The 21,891-nt window shown below is 46.2% G+C and overlaps 1 protein-coding gene across 1 annotated transcript in view; it reads left to right on the top strand.

Annotated features, from left to right (window-relative positions):
* Window positions 1–21,891, top strand: part of SOS2 (SOS Ras/Rho guanine nucleotide exchange factor 2) — a 77,580-nt gene that overhangs the window by 52,170 nt on the left and 3,519 nt on the right. Inside the window, exons 13-22 of the mRNA XM_048486129.1 lie at window positions 237–340; window positions 3,442–3,658; window positions 4,556–4,675; window positions 6,705–6,867; window positions 8,539–8,656; window positions 10,526–10,698; window positions 12,529–12,645; window positions 15,127–15,388; window positions 16,994–17,038; window positions 21,189–21,298. Of these exons, the coding sequence (XP_048342086.1) occupies window positions 237–340; window positions 3,442–3,658; window positions 4,556–4,675; window positions 6,705–6,867; window positions 8,539–8,656; window positions 10,526–10,698; window positions 12,529–12,645; window positions 15,127–15,388; window positions 16,994–17,038; window positions 21,189–21,298 (1,429 nt within the window). The remainder of the gene's footprint in view (window positions 1–236; window positions 341–3,441; window positions 3,659–4,555; window positions 4,676–6,704; window positions 6,868–8,538; window positions 8,657–10,525; window positions 10,699–12,528; window positions 12,646–15,126; window positions 15,389–16,993; window positions 17,039–21,188; window positions 21,299–21,891) is intronic.

Here is a 21,891-nt window from a genome sequence, read left to right as displayed (position 1 = left end):
GAGCTGGGAGTTCTTAGCCTCACTCCCATGCCAATGTGAAATGGGGCAGGAGAATGCTCCTGCTCGCCCGGCAGCCCCGGGGGCTGATGGGAATTGTAGCCCATGAACATCTGGAGCACCATAGGTTGGCCACCCCTGACTGCTGTATCATCGATTGCATCGTCCCTCTGTTTTAGTCGGTGGGTTAATAAGGATCAAGTGGTATTTCTTCATTTGTTCCTCTCTGTCTCTTGCAGGGTGTTAAATGTGTTTCGACACTGGGTGGAGCACCATTTTTATGATTTTGAGAGAGATCAGGAGCTGCTCGACAGACTGGAAGTGTTCATTTCAGGTGTCAGAGGTATGTGACTTGAGTTAGCTTTCAGGTTTGTAAATCTCCGCCTGATTTCTTATATCTGGATTTTTAAAATCTGAGGGTTCTACGTGGGCTGCCTTGACTCCCACTGAGGCCAAGACAATGGTATTTACAAGTGCTACAGGCCAGCGATGTGACGTCAGTTTCCTTTCTCACTTTCTGCTTTGTGAAAGCATCACCCGTTGCAGGAAAGCTATCTGGGTTTCTTTGGTTCCATGTTTTGCTTTTTCCAAACAAGATACACATTTATACCCCTTTGTAGTAATAATACTTTGTAGTGATACTAGAAGAACAAGCATCACACACAGCTGTTTCCTGTCCAGATGCTGCTACTGTGTAGGCAGACCTTGTGTACAATGTACAGAATGTACAGAAAAAACAATTGCTGCTAACCTGCCTTCCATTGAGGACCTGTATACTGCACGGGTCAAAAAAAGGGCTGTGAAAATATTTACTGACCCCTCGCATCCTGGACATAAACTGTTTCAACTCTTACCCTCTAAACGTCGCTACAGAGCACTGCACACCAAGACAACTAGACATAAGAACAGTTTTTTCCCGAATGCCATCACTCTGTTAAACAAATAATTCCCTCGATAATGTCAAACTATTTATTATATATTTATTATATAATTACTGCACTACTTTTTTCATCATTCCTATTACCCATCTCCTCCCAATTATGACTGTATGACTATAGCCTGTGCTGACATTTCATTTTATTTTATGATTTTACATTTTATGTTTTTATTACTATTGATTGTTTCCTGATTGCTTACTAGACCTATATGACAATCATTAAGTGCTGTACCTTATGATTCTTGACAAATGTATTTTCTTTTATGTACACTGAGAGCATATGCACCGGAGACAAATTCCTTGTGTGTCCAATCACACTTGGCCAATAAAGATTCTATTCTATTCTATTCTATTCTATTCTATTCTATTCTATTCTATTCTATTCTATTCTATTCTATTCTATTCTATTCTATTCTATTCTATTCTATTCTATTCTATTCTATTCTATTCTATTCTATTCTATTCTATGTAATACGTAGTACATACAAATGTGTTTGTTGTTCCACTAAAATGTGTGCCACTTGCTGTGGGTAAAGAGGTAGACCCAAACTTCTGACCTCAGATTTATAACTATGGACGACACAACTGTGACTGGTCGGCTATTATACTCCTGACAATGTAGGGTTTTTTTGGTAAAGGCTCGGTTTGCAGTTGAATATTTAAAATCTCTCCCCTAGCATATCCTGCGAGCATCAACATGTTGTTAACATTGGGGATCAGCTGAATGTGGCAAATCCAATAGCTGCCCCATTTCTGCTTTTTCCTGTGCTGTGTGTGTACCGTATGAGACATGATATATGGAGCACTTTTATAAGAAGAGAGTGAGTTTGGATTTATACCCCCCCCTTTCTTTCCTGTAAGGCGACTCAAAGGGGCTTACAATAAGAACATAAGAACTAGCCTGCTGGATCAGACCAGAGTCCATCTAGTCCAGCACTCTGCTGCTCGCAGTGGCCCACCAGGTGCCTTTGGGAGCTCACATGCAGGATGTGAAAGCAATGGCCTTCTGCTGCTGCTGCTCCTGAGCACCTGGTCTGCTAAGGCATTTGCAATCTCAGATCAAGGAGGATCAAGATTGGTAGCCATAAATCAACTTCTCCTCCATAAATCTGTCCAAGCCCCTTTTAAAGCTATCCAGGTTAGTGGCCATCACCACCTCCTGTGGCAGCATATTCCAAACACAAATCACACGTTGCGTGAAGAAGTGTTTCCTTTTATCAGTCCTAATTCTTCCCCCCAGCATTTTCAATGGATGCCCCCTGGTTCTAGTATTGTGAGAAAGAGAGAAAAATGTATCTCTGTCAACATTTTCTACCCCCTGCATAATTTTATAGACTTCAATCCTATCCCCCCTCAGACGTCTCCTCTCCAAACTAAAGAGTCCCAAACGCTGCAGCCTCTCCTCATAAGGAAGGTGCTCCAGTCCCTCAATCATCCTTGTTGCCCTTCTCTGCACTTTTTCTAACCTTTTTCTAATCTCCCACACACACACACAAACACAGCAAACACCCTGTGAGGCAGGTGGGAACAAGAGAGCTCTGACTAGCCCAAGGTCACCCAGCTGGCATGTGTTGGAGTGCATAAACTAATCTGGTTCACCAGATTAGTCCACAGCTCAAGTGGCAGAGCGGGGAATCAAACCTGGTTCTCTAGATTAGAGTGCGGAAACACATCTGGTTCACCAGATAAGCCTCTGCCACTCAGGTGGAGAGGTGGGGAATCAAACCCGGTTCTCCAGATTAGAATCCACCTGCTCCTAACCACTACGCCACGCTGACTCTCATGAACACATCACTTCATTGCAAGTGAGCAATTGCAGGTGAAGTGCAGAAGAGGTGCCACACCATTGCATTACCCTGCTGGCAGTTGAATTTCTCCCATTATGTTCTTGATCTTCTGTATCCACCAGGGCTTTTGCTTGTGAAGCCTGTGATTTTCCCATTTTTGTTTTGCCAAAGCCATCCGCTGTATATTTTGCCTCCCCACAGCGACAGCTACATTGGAAAGGCACTCTGATTCTATTTGCCACTGTTTATATTAATCGGTCAATAAATATATAATAATAATACGCCTTTATTTGGCATAACAATAATCATAACACAATAAAAAACCTGAGATAAAAGGTACACAACTACAAAGGTTTAAGATAGAATATAAATTATTGATGGTGCATCACCTCCCGTAAAAATCGTGCTACCAGTTCACAAGTTTCATTGTCAGAATTGTCCAGAAGGAAAGGAAGTCTACCTGATTCTCCCATTTCACTAGGTATCCTAGAAAGAATATTGGAATATTTTGATCTGATATTAGCAAATTTAGGGCAGCAAAGCAGTTGATGTGCCCATGTTTCAATTTGTTGTTCACCACAAGAGCATACCCTTTCGCTCATTTCCAAGTTGTTAAATCTGCCACGCAATAAAGCGGAGGGGAAAGGTCAATAAATATGTCCCTGAGCACCTGGGCTTATAAAGAAGTATAAAGCGTCTGCCCGTCCTGCTGTCTTCCAGGCAAATCCATGAAAAAGTGGGTGGAGTCCATCGCGAAGATCATCCGAAGGAAGAAACAAGCTCACGCAAACGGCGTCAACCACAACATAACGTTTGAGAACCCCCCACCACCCATTGAGTGGCACATCAGTCACCAGTGTGAGACGTTTGATCTCATGACGCTGCACCCCATCGAGATCGCCCGGCAGCTGACTCTCCTGGAATCTGACCTGTACAGGTAAACCGCTTGCTTTATGGACCTGCTTGTACTCCGGTACCAGCCAGTACGAACTGCAGAGCACATCAATTGATGCAAACAATCTCTGACTTGGTTGGAAGAAGAAGAAGAGTTTGGATTTATACCCCACCCCCCTTTCTCTCCTGTAAGGGGACTCAAAGGGGCTTACAATCTCCTTTATTTATTTATTTATTTATTCATTCATTCATTCATTCATTCATTCATTCATTCATTCATTCATTCATTCATTTATTTATTTATTGTTTAGTTTTATATATCGCCCTATCCCCGAAGGGCTCTGGGTGGTGTACAACAAAGTTAAATCATAATACAACTAAATGCAATCAAAAACTAAACAATTAGATTCCCATATAAATAAATTACTAAATCCCCATTAAAGCAGCGGTTAGTACAAAGTTTAAGATCGAAATCGGGCGCCCAGCAAACTCATTTTAAAACCCTCCCTAAATGGGAAGACTGCTGGCTCCGCCCCCCCCCCCCCCCCGCCCACAACAAACACCCTGTGAGGTGGGTGGGGCTGAGAGAGCTCCGAAAAGCTGCGACTAGCCCAAGGTCACCCAGCTGGCGTGTGTTAGAGTGCACAAGCTAATCTGAATTCCCCAGATAAGCCTCCACAGCTCAAGCGGCAGAGCGGGGAATCAAACCCGGTTCCTCCAGATTAGAGGGCACCTGCTCTTAACCACTACCCCACTGCTGCTCCTTGTCCCCAAACCATTTTGGTCCTTAAACGTAAAAACCAGTTCTTTGAATTGCGCCTGGTAACAGACGAGCATCAAGTGGAGAACTTTCAGAACTAGCTGAAAGTTACCGTTCAGTGGCTGCAATGATCACCTGGACTCCTCTCAACTTCCTGCATCACGTTTTTTTATGTTTCAGAGCTGTTCAGCCATCAGAACTTGTTGGGAGCGTGTGGACGAAAGAAGATAAGGAAATTAATTCCCCTAATCTACTGAAAATGATCCGGCACACGACCAACCTGACTCATTGGTTTGAAAAGTAAGTAAAGGGGCGATTCCTGTATCTAAGCAGAGCAGAACTATTGCTCAGAGGTGTGTGTGAGTGTGTGTGTGGGGGGGGGGGGGGGGTTGCTGCCTACATTTCATTTAGAAAAAGAATACTCATTTCTCAATAGCTGTTGAGCTGAAGCCCTTCTCAATAAGGTCACAGTGACCTCTACAAAAATAACGCCGAGGATGCCTCATTATTCACAGATCCATTGATTATCTCAGTGAAAGGTAAACTTTAGTATTGTCGAAGGCTTTCACGGCCGGAATCACTGGGGTGCTGTGTGGTTTCCGGGCTGTATGGCCGTGTTCTAGCAGCATTCTCTCCTGACTTTTCGCCTGCATCTGTGGCTGGCATCTTCATCAGATCCTCTGAAGATGCCAGCCACAGATGCAGACGAAACGTCAGGAGAGAATGCTGCTAGAACACGGCTATACAGCCCGGAAACCACACAGCACCCCAGTAAACTTTAGTAGTCTCTCCGGGAATTTCTGTAGCGGGCTGTTGTGGGTTTTCCAGGCTGGGTGGCTGCAGTCTGGTAGTTTTTGCTCCTAACGTTTCATCCGCCTGTATGCCCGACATCTTCAGGGGCATGTCATGTCCGTTGGTGTTCAACGTTAAAGATCCAAGCAGATGTGTGAATTAGTTGGCCACATCTTCCTGGGTCGTCTTTATGTTGATTGCTCCGCTGGGTCCTAGTACCTGCCGCCCCACCTCCGCTTCTCTTTTAATGTCCAAACACTAAAAGCGGTGTTTACGTGCTGCTTTCGTCACACACATTATGCCCTGCACTGTGAAACAGAACTTTGAAAAAAATAGTATTTTCATGGCCCCAGACAGCTAATAGCAGGACTTGCCTTTTTGCAGCGTTGATTGTGTAGAAGTAATGAATTGAAATAGAAGATAGCAAAAAGTGCATTAACTGTAATAGAGCTAAGAGGAAGTCCCTTATACTTTATTATGGTTTAGTTTGGTTTCTTGGTTTCTCTATTTCATTTTTTCTCCTTTCTCCCCTCATTTTTGATTTTCTTTTCCCTTGAGTTCTATTTATTTTTTTCCCTTTTTCTTAATTCTTAAATAACCTCCTTTTCTCAATGTTTTCTTCTTTATTTTCCCCCTTTTCCCCTTTCTTTGTAATAAACTGTCAAATGTAATTTAATAATTTATTTATTTATTATTGAGTTTTATACACCGCCCTACCCCCAAAGGGCTCTGGGCGGTGAACAACATAATTATACAACATACAATTAAAAACCCATTAAAATAAACACAGCGGTCAGCATAATAAAACAGCGTCAGCAATAAAATCCTTATTAAAACCCTCCCAAAAGGGGGGGAAGGGTCCCATAGATGGTAAAGGGACCCCAAACACAGGAGACTAAAGTGGGGGCACATCAGCGGCCGGACACTCCAAAAACCCGGTGGAACAACTCCGTCTTACAGGCCCTGCGGAACTCACCAAGATCCCGCAGGGCCCGGACAGCTGGAGGAAGTGTGTTCCACCAGGCAGGGGCCAGGGCCGTAAAAGCCCTGGCCCGAGTGGAGGCCAGCCGCATCATTGAGGGGCCGGGAACCACCAGCAAATTGGTGCTGAACGCAGAGGCCATATGGGGTAATGCGGTCCCAAAGTATTTTCTTTTTGAGTATTTTCTTTTTTGAATATTTTCTTTTTTTATAAGCCAGAAGGATCATTATAATTTCTGATTTTGTTTTTGCTTGTGACTCTATCACTATTGAATAAAAATATAATTAAAAAAAAAAAGACTTGCCTTTTTGTAAAGTTGCGCCCGCAGCTTTATTGTCTCAGTGGGAACTGGAGCAGCATAGAACCAGGGAGGCAGGCATTCCCACCCTCACTTAGCCACTGGGCAGTTTTGGGCAAGTTGCTCTCTCATGCTTTCAAGGGTGGTTGTAAGGAAAAAAGAAAGTCTCTGAAAGGAGGTCTGGATAAAACTGAAAAAAAATAGTATAAGCATTATTATTTACCAAGTCAGTGGATTCTGTCTCTTTTTTGAATCAGGTGTATAGTGGACACAGAGAACTTTGAAGAGCGCGTGGCCGTGTTGAGCCGGATTATAGAGATTTTGCAAGTTTTCCAAGACTTGAATAACTTCAATGGTGTGCTGGAGATAGTCAGTGCAATCAATTCTTCTTCTGTGTATCGGTTGGAGCACACCCTTGAGGTAAGTCTTGGTAGCTGTGTCAGCCTGGTACAGTGGTTAAGAGCAGGTGGACTCCAATCTGGAGAACCGGGTTTGATTTCCCACTCTTCCACCTGAGTGGCGGAGGCTTGTCTGGTGAACCAGGTGTGTTTCTGCACTCCTACATTCCTGCTGGGTGACCCTGGGCTTGGACCTTGGGCTAGTCACAGTTTTTTGGAACTCTCTCAGCCCCACCTGCCTCAAAAGATATATGTTATGGGGAGAGGAAGGGAAGGAGTTTGTAAGCCACCTTGAGTCTCTTTAAAAGGGGCTTGGACAGATTTATGGAGGAGAAGTCGATTTATGGCTACCACTCTTGATCCTCTTTGATCTGAGATTGCAAATGCCTTAACAGTCCAGGTGCTCGGGAGCAACAGCCGCAGAAGGCCATTGCTTTCACCTCCTGCCTGTGAGCTCCCAAAGGCACCTGGTGGGCCACTGCGAGTAGCAGAGAGCTGGACTAGATGGACTCTGGTCTGATCCAGCTGGCTTGTTCTTATGTTCTTATGTTCTTTACATGAGAGAAAGGGTGTATAAATCCAAAACCAGTTGAAAGCTAAAGATTTGGTAATTTTATTTGGGACTGATGGGAATTGTAGTCCAGGAACATCTGAAGCGCCAGAGTTGGACACCCCTGCTTTAGCCCTGTTGTCAGTTGTTTTAATGATGTCGGTGGGGTTGATTCTAATGTTGTGGGAGTTGATTTTTAATGGGTTTAAAATATGGGTTTAAAATAACGATTTCATTATGTATGTTCTAGTTCAGTGTTTCCCAACCTTTTCGACATCGTGGTACCCTGGACCTCGCTCTTCGTATCTCAGGGTACCCCTGAGGTTCATTTGATTTTTTTTTTGCATTTTTTAGGTTTTTTCCCCGTTTTTGGCCTGTAGGTGGGGGGAGTGGCAAGCAGGGGGAGGGGAGGGAAAGCAGCATTGACAGCCGCGTTGTTTGTTTGCCTAAATTTGACATGGATTTGGGGGGATTTAAAGGGAGAGCTCCGTTTAAATCTACCCCCCCCCCAATCCACACCGAATGTATGCAAATAAAACAATGCCGTTTTTCAGTGTTGTTTAAAGGGAGCCCATGAAACTTCCAACCCCCCCCCCCTTCAAAATCAATTTGATTCCGGTGGGGGGGGGGGCAGGCGGTAGCATTGTCATGGTACCCCTGGGACGTGCTCACGGTACCCCAGAGTACCACGGAACCCTGGTTGAGAATCACTGTCCTACCCTGTTTCCCCTAATATAAGACATCCCCGAAAAATAAGACATAGTAGAGGTTTTGCTGAAGTGCGAAATATAAGGCATCCCCCGAAAGTAAGACATAGCAAAGTTTTTGTTTGGAAGCATGCCCGACGAGCAGAACACAGGAAAAATAAGACATCCCCTGAAAATAAGACATAGCACATCTTTGGGAGCAAAAATTAATATAAGACACTGTCTTATATTAGGGGAAACACGGTAGTTTGTTAGCTGCCTTAATGGCCCTTTTGAAGATGGATATAAATAAAGTGGGATATAAATTTTGCAAAGTAAGCAAACAATAAAGAACTGTCAAGAGTCGTGGAAGCTTCCCAGCATTCTGGCCGGAGAGCAGCGCACTGTAAACCCGCAAGATTTAAAAAAATGTTTATTTTCCTCTTTGTTAAATCAGGCATTACAGGAGAGAAAAAAGAAAATTTTGGATGAAGCTGTTGAGTTGAGTAAAGATCACTTTAAAAAATACCTGGCTAAGCTGAAGGCAATCAACCCGCCCTGTGTGCCTTTCTTTGGTAAGTTACGCCGCAGAGGAAGGGAACTGTTTGTGGCATTTATTTTAAGCCATAAATAGCAGCGCTATTTACAGTAAATGTGCTGAATAGTTTTCTTTCTTTGGTGGGTTATAAAACAAGCAAAAAATGGGTCGGCATAAGCATTTTATTGTCATTGTGCCCGCACAACAAAAATTTACAGCAGCATTCCTCGATGCACACAATTCCAGACTCATACCCCATCCTCACTTTCCCCTTCCTCCACCCATCCCTACACAGCCCCAAACACATCAACACGAAGCCGCGGAGTTTAGCATAGCCACAGCTCTAGAGTAGAAGCTGTCTCTAAGCCTCTTTGTCCGAATTTTGATAGACCTGTATCGTCTGCCGGATGGTCACAGTTCAAAAAGAGAGTGTGCTGGATGAGACGGGTCTCTCAGAATATTTTGGGCTTTCTTTAGGTTTCGGGAATTATAGAGTTCTTCCAAGGAGGGGAGAGGGCAGCCGATAATCCTCTGTGCAGTAGTGATCACCTTTTGGAGCGCCTTCCTATCTGCCACTGTGCAGCTGGAGAACCATACACAGATGCAGTAGGTTAAGACACTCTCTATAGCACAGCGGTAAAAGGACACCAGGAGTTTTCCATTCAGTTGTTGTTTCCTTAATAATGTAATATCCTCGTTCTGCATAAACCCGGGGCCCCTGTTGGATAACCACGCGGCACTAGGGGTCAGGGATGCCTTCTACCAGCTTCTGCTGGTACAAATTATCTTGTCGCTGTGGAGTGCGCTTCGGAAACAACCAGATTATTTACATATTTCCTATTTGTTCACTTCGTTGACACCTTGTCTTTCTCCCCAGTGGGGGACCTAAAGAGGCTCACATCATTCCCCCCTCCTCTGTTTTATCCTCACAACAGCCCTGCGTGGTAGTTTATGCTGAGAGCATGTGACTCATGCTAGCCCAGGGCTACCCAGCAAGTTTCCATGGCAGAGTGGGGAATCAAACCTAGGTCTCCCAAATCCTGCTCCAGTGCTCTGGCTACTACACCATACTGTCTGTGACGCTGCCCATAAAAAGTGTCTGGAAACTTGCGGTCGGTACAGAGGGCTGCAGCAAGAATGCCGAAGGGAGTGGGTCACAGGAATCATACGGCTCCAGTCTTGTTCCGTCTAGAGGGGCTCCCCGATGGCTTCATGACCCAATTCAAGGTGCCGTTGCCGTTATTTCAGAGCCTGTATAACGTGGGACTAGCATTCCTTGAAGACCAGTTGCCCAACAGTCATTTTTGGGGGGGGGGGGGGGCCCTGAAGAAAGGCCTCCTCACTTGTGTCCCCAAGACTGGGGTCTACCTCAGTTATTGTCTTCTGCCTGTGGAAGAAAATATTTCTTGTGATGTTTGATGTTCCCCCGCTCAACTTCCTCCCGCTCCCTCTGTCTACCCACCCACCTATCTGTCTAGCTCAGGGGTCTGCAACCTGCAGCTCTCCAGATGTTCTTGAACTACAATTGGCCATGTTGGCAGGGGCTGATGAGAATTGTAGTTCATGAACACCTGGAGAGCTGCAGGTTGCAGACTTCTGGTCTAGCTATACATCCACCATCTGTCCGTCCGTCCATCCGTCTGTCTGTCTGTCTGTCAAGTTAATGTCTTAATGAGGATCCCCATTTGGATAGAAAGAAAGGATTAAAAAACCACCCCCTCCCCACTGCAAACTCTTGCAGAAACCATTGCTTCTTGGGAACAGTGAGGGAAGGAGGGCTGCAGTGGGAAGGGGGAATTGTTTTTTGTTTTGTTTTTAAGCAGAAAAAATCCCCCTTTATGCGGTATAGTATACTCAAGAGCTCCTGTTTGAGGGGGTCTGAAATCAATGTTTCCTCTCCAATTAGGAATATACTTAACTAATATTCTACATACCGAAGAAGGGAATCCTGACTTCCTTAAAAGACAAGGGAAAGGATTAATCAACTTCAGTAAGAGGAGAAAAGTGGCGGAGATCACGGGAGAAATCCAGCAGTATCAAAATCAGCCTTACTGTTTACGGGTCGAACCAGAAATACAGGTAATTAGCGTAAATTGGTGTTCTGTACTCTTCTTTCCAAGTTCTGCACTGTGTGTAAAAGATGGCAAACACTAATGTTTTGGGGTTCTTCTGAGGCTATGATAGCAGTGACTAATGGGAAACTGAGGCGTAGACTTAGCATTACAGACCTCAAAACTGTTCCAAGCTATACTAGCATACAGCCCTGATTAGCGAGTTGGCCGTGGAGCTATTCCGCTCAGAGAAATTCTCACTAAGCTGAAGTCACCGTTCATGTCCTGAAATCGGGTGAACGTTTGAGTAATTCCTGGAGTTTCTTTTTTCCAAAATTCACTTTCTAAATATAGCCGTTGATTCATCTTCTTCTCTTTTTCTCTTTCAAAAGGAAATTTCTCTTCGATTTCTGTCTGGTTTCTTTTTTTTGTAGTTTTGTGTGATACTTCTGTACAGCCTTTTACAACTTCAGCCCTTGCGGGGGCATTTTAATGTCACTCATCACAAGATGCATGCTCTAAGCAGGATAGGAGGTCAGTTTAGGGAAACAGTGTCTGCCTCTTAAACATTTATTATTATTATTTATTCGATTTGATAAACCGCCCTACCCCCGAAGGGCTCAGGGCGGTGTACAACAGCAAATAACAAGACAATAAAACAAATCAAATAGCCCCAATTAAAACAATACAAAACCTTAAAACTATTAAAACTATAGCAGCAGTAACCTACAAAAAATGAATAATAATAAAAGGCGTCTGGGATCAAACCCCCAGTGGACAAACCCTGGGCGGAGGGTTTGAAGAACAAAATTTGAAGAACAAAATTCTGAAATGTTGTAAACACTTCCTTTTGAATGTCTCTTTTGATCGACATGGAATTGATTCGAAACAGACTCCAAATTCCTAAAGAAAAGGAGAAGGAAGGGATAGTTGCACTCCAGAGAGAAATTGGGTAGAGATGAATTAACAGAATTACTTTAAGATAATTAATTAAGAATTGTATTGTTGAAGGCATCACAGCTGGAATCAACGGACTGGTGTGTGTTTCCTGGTCTTCATGACTGTGGTCTGGTAGCTTTTTCTTGTAAAAGTTCACCGAATCTGGTAGTTTTTGCTTCTAAAGTCTCGTCCACATCTATGGCTGGCATCTTCAGAGGCACGTCATGGTGAGATTTGTCTGAAGACGTCAGCTATAGATGCTGGTGGAACGGTAGGAGCAAAAGCTATCAGACCACGGCCACACAGCTCAGAAAACCCACAACAGTCAGTTAATTAAGAATTAATCAAGAGAATTAATTAACAACACTAGTACATACCTGCATTTATTGGGAGTTTCTGACACTTGTAGAGGTGTTTTGGATGACTGATATGTCCAGGTTGATGAAATGAATATTAATGAAGTTGTCAAAGGCTTTCACGGCCAGAATCACTAGAGCCGTGGTGGCGAACCTTTGGCACTCCAGAGGTTATGGACTACAATTCCCATCAACCCTTGCCAGCATGGTCAATTTGCTATGCTGGCAGGGGCTGATGGGAATTGTAGTCCATAACATCTGGAGTGCCAAAGGTTTGCCACCACTGCACTAGAGTGTTATGAGTTTTCTGGGTTGTATGGCTGTGTTCCAGTAGTATTTTCTCCTGACGTTTTGCCTGCATCTGGGGCTGGCATCTTTAGAGGATCAAATGCAGTTTCCCCTGCATCTGTGGCTGGCATCTTCAGTGATCCTCTGAAGATGCCAGCCACAGATGCAGGCGAAACATCAGGAGAGAATGCTACTGGAACACGGCCACACCACCCGGAAAACCCACAACACCCTGTTAACGCAGTTGTGACTGAAGATTATTTTTGTGATTTCAGAGGTTCTTTGAAAATCTCAACCCTATGGGAAATGTTCCTGAGAAAGAGTTTGTGGACCACCTGTTCAACAAATCCCACGAGATTGAGCCTCGTAACTGCAAGCAGCCCCCGAGATATGTAAGACTCTTGGCTCATACCTGCCAGTTCGTTTTGTTTGTTTGTTTGTAAATTATTGTTTTACATGGTGAAAAAAAAATTGCTGCACTAAACACCTGTGAGGCTGCCTTATACGGAGCCAGACCATTGGACCATCAAGGTGAGCCTTGTCCACTCGGACTGGTGGTGGCTCTCCTGGGGTTTAGGCAGAGATACTTCACATGACCCACTACGTGATCTTTTTCACTGCAAATAGAATCACAGAGTTGGAAGAGATCCCCAAGGGCCATCAAGTCCAACCCCCTGCCATGCAGGAACACACAATGTTTAGATATTTGAAGGGATGTCATGTTGGTGAGGGAGCAAGCTTGTTTTCTGCGGCTCCAGAGACTATTTTGTTTATTTATTTATTTATTAGATTTCTATACCACCCCCTCCCCGAAGGGCTCCGGGCGGTGTACAACATAAAATTCATACAATGCTGAATAGAGGAGCAAATCATACAAAAACACAATAAACGAATAACATAAGCTCCATCCAGTTAATAATCAGTAAACTTACTAAAACTCCATATAAAACAGCGGTTAATACAATCAAATAAGAGGTGTCCAGAAAACCCACATTTAAAACCTTCCCCAAAAAGGAGGAACGGCGGGCCCCTCAATATGAGGGATACCCTGATGTAAAACAGAGCAGAGAGCAGAGAGGGGGCACCACATCAGCGGCTGGACACTCCAAAGGCCCGGTGGAACAACACAGTCTTACAGGCCCTGCGGAACTCACCAAGATCCCGCAGGGCCCGGACAGCTGGAGGAAGGGTGTTCCACCAGGCAGTGGCCAGAGCTGTAAAGGTCCTGGCCCGAGTGGAGGCCAGCTGCATCATTGAGGGGCCGGGAACCACCAGCAAGTTGGCCTCTGCTGAACGCAGAGACCGAGTAGGGACATATGGGGTAATGCGGTCCCAAAAGTACGAGGGTCCCAGGCCGCGTAGCGCTTTAAAGGTCAAAACCCACAGGACCAGGAGTCATGGGTTCAAGGTGAAGGAAAAGAGATTTCACCGAAACATCAGGAAAAACTTCCTGACAGTGAGGGCTGTTCGACAGTGGAATGCACGACCTCGGAGGGTGGTGGAGTCTCCTTCTTTGGAGGTTTTTAAAGAGAGGCTGGATGGCCATCTGTCAAGAGGGCTTTGATTGGTCGCTCTCCTCTGGACCCGTTCCAGCTTGTCAATCCCCTCCTTGAGTTGTGGTGCCCAGAACTGTACGCAGCATTCCAGGTGAGGGACATTCTGTATTCCAAGCAGATAGTTTCAGAGGGCGTCCATGCCGGTCTCCAGTAAAGGAGCTGGATCTGAGGCCAGTTACTGGCAACTTAGAGACCATCAAGATTTTCAGGGCAAAAGTGTTCCACAGTCAAACTGTCTGACAAAAAGGAACTTTGGCTCTTAAAAACTTATCACCGAAAAATCTTGTTGAACATAAGAACATAAGAACAAGCCAGCTGGATCAGACCAGAGTCCATCTAGTCCAGCTCTCTGCTACTCGCAGTGGCCCACCAGGTGCCTTTGGGAGCTCACATGCAGGATGTGAAAGCATTGGCCTTCTGCTGCTGCTGCTCCCGAGCACCTGGTCTGCTACGGCATTTGCAATCTGGGATCAAGGAGGATCAAGATTGGTAGCCATAGATCGACTTCTCCTCCATAAATCTGTCCAAGCCCCTTTTAAAGTTATCCAGGTTAGTGGCCATCACCACCTCCTGTGGCAGCATATTCCAAACGTTGCGTGAAGAAGTGTTTCCTTTTATTAGTCCTAATTCTTCCCCTCAGCATTTTCAATGTATGCCCCCTGGTTCTAGTATTGTGAGAAAGAGAGAAACATTTCTCTCTGTCAACATTTTCTACCCCATGCATAATTTTATAGACTTCAATCATATCCCCCCTCAGACGTCTCCTCTCCAAACTAAAGAGCCCCAAACGCTGCAGCCTCTCCTCATAAGGAAGGTGCTCTTAAGTTGGTCTCTTAAGCTGCTACCAGACTCATATCTAGCTGTCCTATTCCAAGCAAATGCAATTCCTGGTTCCCCAACACAAGGCGAAATACTCCAGTGAGGTGAACAAAAAACCACAAGGTTCTGTGTGCCTGACACTGTATTCTCTATCCCAGAAGAAGAAGAAGAAGAGTTGGATTTATATCCCCCCTTTCTCTCCTGCAAGGAGACTCAAAGGGCCTTACAATCTCCTTTCCCTTCCCCCCTCACAGCAAACACCCTGTGAGGTGGATGGGGCTGAGAGAGCTCCGAGGAACCATGACTAGCCCAAGGGCACCCAGCTGGCGTGTGTTGGAGTGCACAAGCTAATCTAGTTCACCAGATACGCCTCCACAGCTCAAGTGGCAGAGCAGGGAATCAAACCCGGTTCTCCAGATTAGAGTGCACCTGCTCTTAACCACTACGCCACGACTGGCTCTCTCCCAGCAAAGAAATGGCATCTCCTTCTCTCCGCAGCCTAGGAAAACCACCTATTCTCTGAAATCTCCTGGAATACGGCCCAACACAGGCAGGCACAGCTCCACGTCTGGCACACAGCGGGGCCACCCAACGCCTCTGGAAAAGGAGCCGTATAAGATCAGTTTCAGCAGAATCACCGAAGCGGAACAGGAGTCGGCGGCCTCGGCTCCAACCTCCCCAAACATCCCCTCCCCCCCGCCGGCGTCTGCCTCCTCGGAGCTCAGCGTGTTCCTGGATATCGATCTCAACAGCTCTTATGGTGCGTATCCTGAACAGCTGATCGTTTCAGCCACCTCTCTGTGCCGCCAACAGAGCTGTTTTTGTCTCTTTTGCGCCTGTGTGTGCTGCTCTTCTGTGGAATCTGAAATGCGATACAAACGGTGGGATCGGGTGACTTTATTCTCCTTCCTTTTGGGAAATCTCGGGATTGGGTGGCTTGATACATTTTGAGGATTCCCTCTTTGTTAATTCCTTTCAGAATGAGCAGCCCTGATTTTTGGATAGTTGGTTTTAAGGAGCTCGACACGGGGTGGGGGGGTGGGATGGCACCTGGGGCAAAACCTGCTCCAGGTGCCCGGCTCCCCGCGCCCCACTTACCTGGCTGGGCCACTGCTGGGCACCCCTCGGCCCTGCCCTGCCCTGCCAGGCTGCTCCTTCCACCGGCTGAAGGAGCAGCCTGGCAGGGCGGGGCCAAGGGGAGGGGCGTGGGGGCGATTTTCTGCCCCCCATGTGACCAGCTGGTGTGTGCCCAGGGACATGTGACCCCACGTGTCCATGAGCGCTCCGCTTCTGACTCAACATGACTGATGCTTCTGTGCCATTAACTCCCGGGCCCCCTGCCCCCCGTATCTTTCCTTCCTTCCTTGGGTTACGTTTGTCTCTTGTCCTTAACTTTGAATTCAAAGTTGAGTATTTGCAATCCTGTCTCAGATCTACCTTAAACAGCTAGTTCTGATGTATTGTCGAAAGCTTTCATGGCCACACCCCTCCCATAAGAACATAAGAACAAGCCAGCTGGATCAGACCAGAGTCCATCTAGTCCAGGGGTAGGGAACCTGCGGCTCTCCAGATGTTCAGGAACTACAATTCCCATCAGCCTCTGTCAGCATGGCCAATTTGCCATGCTGGTAGGGGCTGATGGGAATTGTAGTTCCTGAACATCTGGAGAGCCGCAGGTTCCCTACCCCTGATCTAGTCCATCTCTGCTACTCGTCAGTGGCCCACCAGAGTGCCTTTGGGAGCTCCGCGTTACTGGAGGTGAAAGCAATGGCCTGCTAGCGGCCAAGCTGCTCCGATCACCTGGTCTGTTAAGGCATTTGCAATCTCAGATCAAAGAGGATCCAGATTGGTAGCCATAAATCGACTTCTCCTCCATAAATCTGTCCAAGCCCCTTTTAAAGCTATCCAGGTGAGTGGCCACCACCACCTCCTGTGGCAGCAGATTCCAAACACCAATCACACGTTGCGTGAAGTCCCATCTGCCCCGCCCTGTCAGGCTGCTCTTGAAGCAGTGGCCCAGCCAAGTAAGTGGGGGGGGGCGGGGGGGGGGGCGCCTGGAGCCGATTTTGCCTCGGGCGCCATCCCCCCCCCCCCTCTGTGTCGAGCTCCTTAAAACCAACTATTCAAAAATCAGGACTGCTTAGTCTGAAAGGAAGTGACTGAGAGGGAATCCTCAAAATATGTATCCTTGTCCTCATATTGAGTTTAGGCGGTGGAGACGTGTGTCCCTTAAGAAGAGCGGGAAAGATATTTGTGGTCAACTGCTGCTCGTTGTTCAAAAGTGGTTTTGAGGGTTAATAAATGCTCCAGTAGAGAGTGTGACACTGTTCTCGATGCAAACGTTCTTTCTTCCCTCACTTTGCAGGCAGCAACAACAGCATCTTTGCACCTGTTCTTTTGCCACAATCAAGTGAGTAGCCATCCCGTCCCTACCAAAATTCTAGATTGTTTGCATGACATAAAGGACTTATTTATGCTTAGTTGTGTGTGTGGGGGGGGGGGGGAGTTGAAAGCAGCAGAACAAGAGAAAGACCCAACATGAGTTGGATTAAGAACATAAGAACTAGCCTGCTGGATCAGACCAGAGTCCATCTAGTCCAGCACTCTGCTACTCGCAGTGGCCCACCAGGTGCCTTTGGGAGCTCACCTGCAGGATGTGAAAGCAATGGCCTTCTGCTGCTGCTCCTGAGCACCTGGTCTGCTAAGGCATTTGCAATCTGAGATCAAGGAGGATCAAGATTGGTAGCCATAGATCGACTTCTCCTCCATAAATCTGTCCAAGGCCTTGACTCCATCAAGGAAGCCATGGGCATCCGTTTGCAAGACCTGCGCAAAGCTACTAACGATAGGACTTTTGGGAGGCCGTTAATTCTTTTCTTAGAAGCAGCCTGGCAGGACTTAACTCACACACAGGAAAGGGCACTTACAATTGGGGAGACAGGCACAGAGCCATCAAAGGAAGCGACTGAGATACACTATATGATGGACAATGATAAGCATCAACTGAAAAGATGCACAGAAGCGTGGACCAGTTTTCTTAGAGATTAGTTTCTTTTTTCTTTTTCAATTTTTTTAAAAAAACGTTATTTAATGAAGTTTATTATAGAATTACAATAATAACGCTGAAATATTGGAAATCCTAACAATAATCTTTGAGCAAGAAAGAAAGAATAGAAATAACAAGAAAGAAAGAGGAAAAGGAGTGAGAAGAATAATGACAAGCAAAGAGGATAAGAATAATTGAGTTAAATAAAAAGCTATATAACATTATAGATTAATAAAGATACACAGTAATAATAAACCCCCTTTAATCAGCTAATGATTGTTAAAACAATTCAGATACGTATAGGCAAACAATATTCATTTAATGCAGCCATTCTCAACCAGGGTTCCCTGGTACCCTGGGGTGCCGTGAGCATGTCCCAGGGGTACCGCGGCAACACTACCGTCCCCCCCCCCTCATTTTTGTGGTGTCTCCCACCGGTGCCAGCAAGGACATGGAGCTGGCCCATGGGGCAGGGCCTGTCACAAGGTCAGCAGCCACCCCCCCCCCCCCCCCAGTGCTTCCCTTCCCCCTGGGAGGGGAAGGTGGGGTGTGTGTGGCTGGGGGGCAATGGGAGGGGAGAGGTGGAGGGGTGGCGGCAGGGGTACCACTCGTGAGATATGAAAAGAGGTGGTCAAGAAGAGGTGCCTAGGCTTAGCGAAAAGGTTGGGAAACACTGATTTAATGTATTGTCGAAGGCTTTCACAACTGGATTGAACTGGTTCTGGTGGGTTTCCAGGCTAGTGTGGCAGCGTGGGTCTGCACTCCAGGGATCTTGTTCCTAACGTTTCGCCTGCATCTGTGGCTGGCATCTTCAGAGGTGTATCACAGAGTTACTGTGTGTAACAGACTTCTCTGTGATACATTTCTGAAGATGCCAGCCACAGATGGCATAGCAACTTTAGGGAACAAGAATCCACCAGACAAACCACAATAATAGCCCTGAGAAAATCCACCACAACCAACTGTCTATTTATTCCACACTAAGGAGAATATCATGAAAAATGAGAAGATTGGAGACAGAACAAATTGATTCTGTTTACACATAGTTAGGTAGATTTTGCATACTATATATTTGGGCTATGTAAGATAACCAGGGTTTCCAGATTACACTGTAGGTCAGTGATGGCAAACCTTTTTGAGACTGAGTGCCCAAATTGCAAACTCCAAAACTCCACCCAATTTATTTATCACAAAGTGCCAACATGGCAATTTAACCTGAATGCTAAGGTTTCAGTTTAGAAAAAAACAGGTTGGCTCCTCTTCCTCCCGCCCCCCCAATCCAACGCTCAGGCAGTAGGGCCAGCCTGCTTCTAGCTCTCCAGCAAGTCCCAAGCCAAGCACAATCAGCTCTGTGCCTCTGCTTAGCATCTCTTCTGCCTCCTCTGTGCCCCCCCCCCCCCCTCGGGCAGCAGCCACCCAGAGCACAGGCACCAGGCCTGCAAGCTGCAGTCCCTCTGCTTCCACTGTGAACGTGAAAGTGCTTTACGTCGTCAGGCTCAGTGGCTGAGCCAGTGCCTAGATATGTGTGTGGGGGTGTGTGTGTGATTTTCACCCCCCCACATGACAAACTCTGTGTAAAAGTGCTCCACAGAGAGGGCTCCAAGTGCGCACCTCTGGCACCCGTGGCCATCAGAGTTACGCCATCACTGCTGTAGGTTTTAGTTGAGTTGTTTTTCAGGTGCCGTGACAATCTGTCCGCCGTGCCGAATTCTTGAGCTTTGTGTGTCCAGTCTTCCAATGATGGAGTTTCCATCGTGCTCCAATTTTTTTGCTTAGAGATGAGTTTCAACCTGCTTTTCTACCTCCCTAAATCATATATTCTAATAACGCAGTCAGACAAATCTAAGAGTGTGGAAATCTGGTGGCTGAAGCTGTGAACCGGCAATGTAGATCTTTCTACAAACAAAGCCCCAGGCTGGCAGAAAAATCTGAAAGCTTAAAAAAAAAACATTGGGGGCTTCTGTGTTGTTTGTAAAGTGCTGTCAAGTTGCAGCCAATCTGAGGTAAAATCCCAGAGGGTCTTCAAGGTGTGAGATGTTCAGAGGTGGTGTGTTGTGGGGTTTCTGGGCTGTATGGCCATGTTCCAGTAGCATTTTCTCCTGACGTTTCGCCTGCATCTGTGGCTGGCATCTTCAGAGGCGAAACGTCAGGAGCAAATGCTACTAGAACACGGCCATACAGCCCGGAAACCCCACAACACTCCAGTGATTCTGGCTGTGAAAGCCTTCAACAATACATTGTTAAGAACATAAGAACAAGCCAGCTGGATGAGACCAGAGTCCATCTAGTCCAGCTCTCTGCTACTTGCAGTGGCCCACCAGGTGCCTTTGGGATGCTCAATAATACACGCTCACACTAGGCCTGTGAAAGCAACGGCCTTCATGGCGCTGTTGCCCCATCATCACCTGGTCTGTGAAGGCATTTGCAATCTCAGATCAAGGAGGATCAAGATTGGTAGCCATAGATCGACTTCTCCTCCATAAATCTGTCCAAGCCCTTTTTAAAGCTATCCAGGTTAGTGGCCATCACCACCTCCTGTGGCAGCATATTCCAAACATCAACCACACGTTGTGTGAAGAAGTGTTTCCTTTTATTAGTCCTAATTCTTCCCCCCAACATTTTCAATGTATGCCCCCTGGTTCTAGTATTGTGAGAAAGAGAGGTAATTCATCATGGCTTGCCTCTGCATAACTACTCTAGACTTCCTTGGAGGTTTCCAATCCAAATACTAACCACGGATACCGATAAAGATAGGCCGGCTGTTGAATGCAAAGGAGAAGAAGAGAAGAAGAAGAAGAGTTTTGGATTTATATCCCCCACCCTTTCTCCCCTGCAGGCGACTCAAAGGGGCTTGCAATCTCCTTGCCCTTCCCCCCTCACAACAAACACCCTGTGAGGTAGGTGTTGCTGAGAGAGCTCCGAGAAGCTGTGACTAGCCCAAAGTCACCCAGCTGGCGTGTTTGGGAATGCACAGGCTAATCTGAATTCCCCAGATAAGCCTCCACAGCTCAGGCGGCAGAGCTGGGAATCAAACCCGGTTCCTCCAGATTAGATACACGAGCTCTTAACCTTCTATGCCACATCCTAGGACTGTGGTGGCAAACCTTTGGCACTCCAGATGTTATGAACTACAATTCCCATCAGCCCCTACCATCAGCCAATTGGCCATGCTGGCAGGGGCTGATGGGAATTGCAGTCCATAACATCTGGAGTGTCAAAGGTTCGCCCCCACAGTCCTAGGACAATTGGAGAGGCCGTGGAGGTTTCCAAAGAGGGACAGAAGAAACAGTGGAGGAGGGAGAAGTTAGCTGCCCACCCCCCCAAAAGTCTTTGTAGGTTCCCACTTGTAACTACTAATTTCCACATTGTGGTGTCCACCCCAGGCAAGAAAGAATGAGGATATGCTTGGAAAGCTATCCAGGTTTGCAGTTTTGCTGGTTTGCCTTTCGTGTTAGAAATGCCAGAACCAGAGAGGATGCTGTCTGAAGTAGTGTCTCTTTCTTCCCGCCATCAGAGTCCTTTTTCAGTTCGTGTGGCAGCTTGCACAAGCTAAGCGAGGAGCCCCTGGTTCCTCCTCCACTTCCTCCTCGCAAGAAGGTTGATCCGGATTCTTCTGCTTCGAAGGTACGTTCTCTGCTCGAGAGAATCTTCCCAAAACGTGGAAGGAGACTCGTGGCTGAATGAGGCGGAGCTTCCCCCACGGCCTGGTTGTTCGTTCCACCAGTCCGACAATTCAATAAGCCTTTATTGGCATATACACGATAGTATAAAAATACAGTTCCAGTTAAAAAGTGAATAGTAAAAAACTTCGTGTTTGTCATACATTCAGTTTACAAACTTCTGAAAAAAACTTTGCCGCTATAAGGCAACAATGAAAATCCTGACAATTTAAAAGCATAACTACTTTATCTGATTCAGTATAATCAATCATAGGGTCTATAGCTTGGGATAACAGGCTGGATCGGAGTTCTTGGTAAAATAAGCAGTTCAGGAGAATGTGTGGGATGGAATCCAGCTGTCCTGTGCTACAGGTACAGAACCTCTTATCGCTTGGAAGACCTTTAAGTCTTCCTCTATGTAGCGGAGATGGCATGATGTTAAATCTAGCCAGCATATAGGCTCTCCTGTGCATGGGATTTGTGAGCGCTGTAATATAATAGGCTGGGTATCCCTGCGTGAAAGGAATTGACATATTTGTTGGTGAACAAGATTTATTT

Source organism: Sphaerodactylus townsendi, linkage group LG02 (genome assembly GCF_021028975.2).
Source record: "Sphaerodactylus townsendi isolate TG3544 linkage group LG02, MPM_Stown_v2.3, whole genome shotgun sequence".
Classification (NCBI taxonomy): Eukaryota; Metazoa; Chordata; class Lepidosauria; order Squamata; family Sphaerodactylidae; genus Sphaerodactylus; species Sphaerodactylus townsendi.
This window is presented reverse-complemented; position numbering and strand designations above follow the sequence as displayed.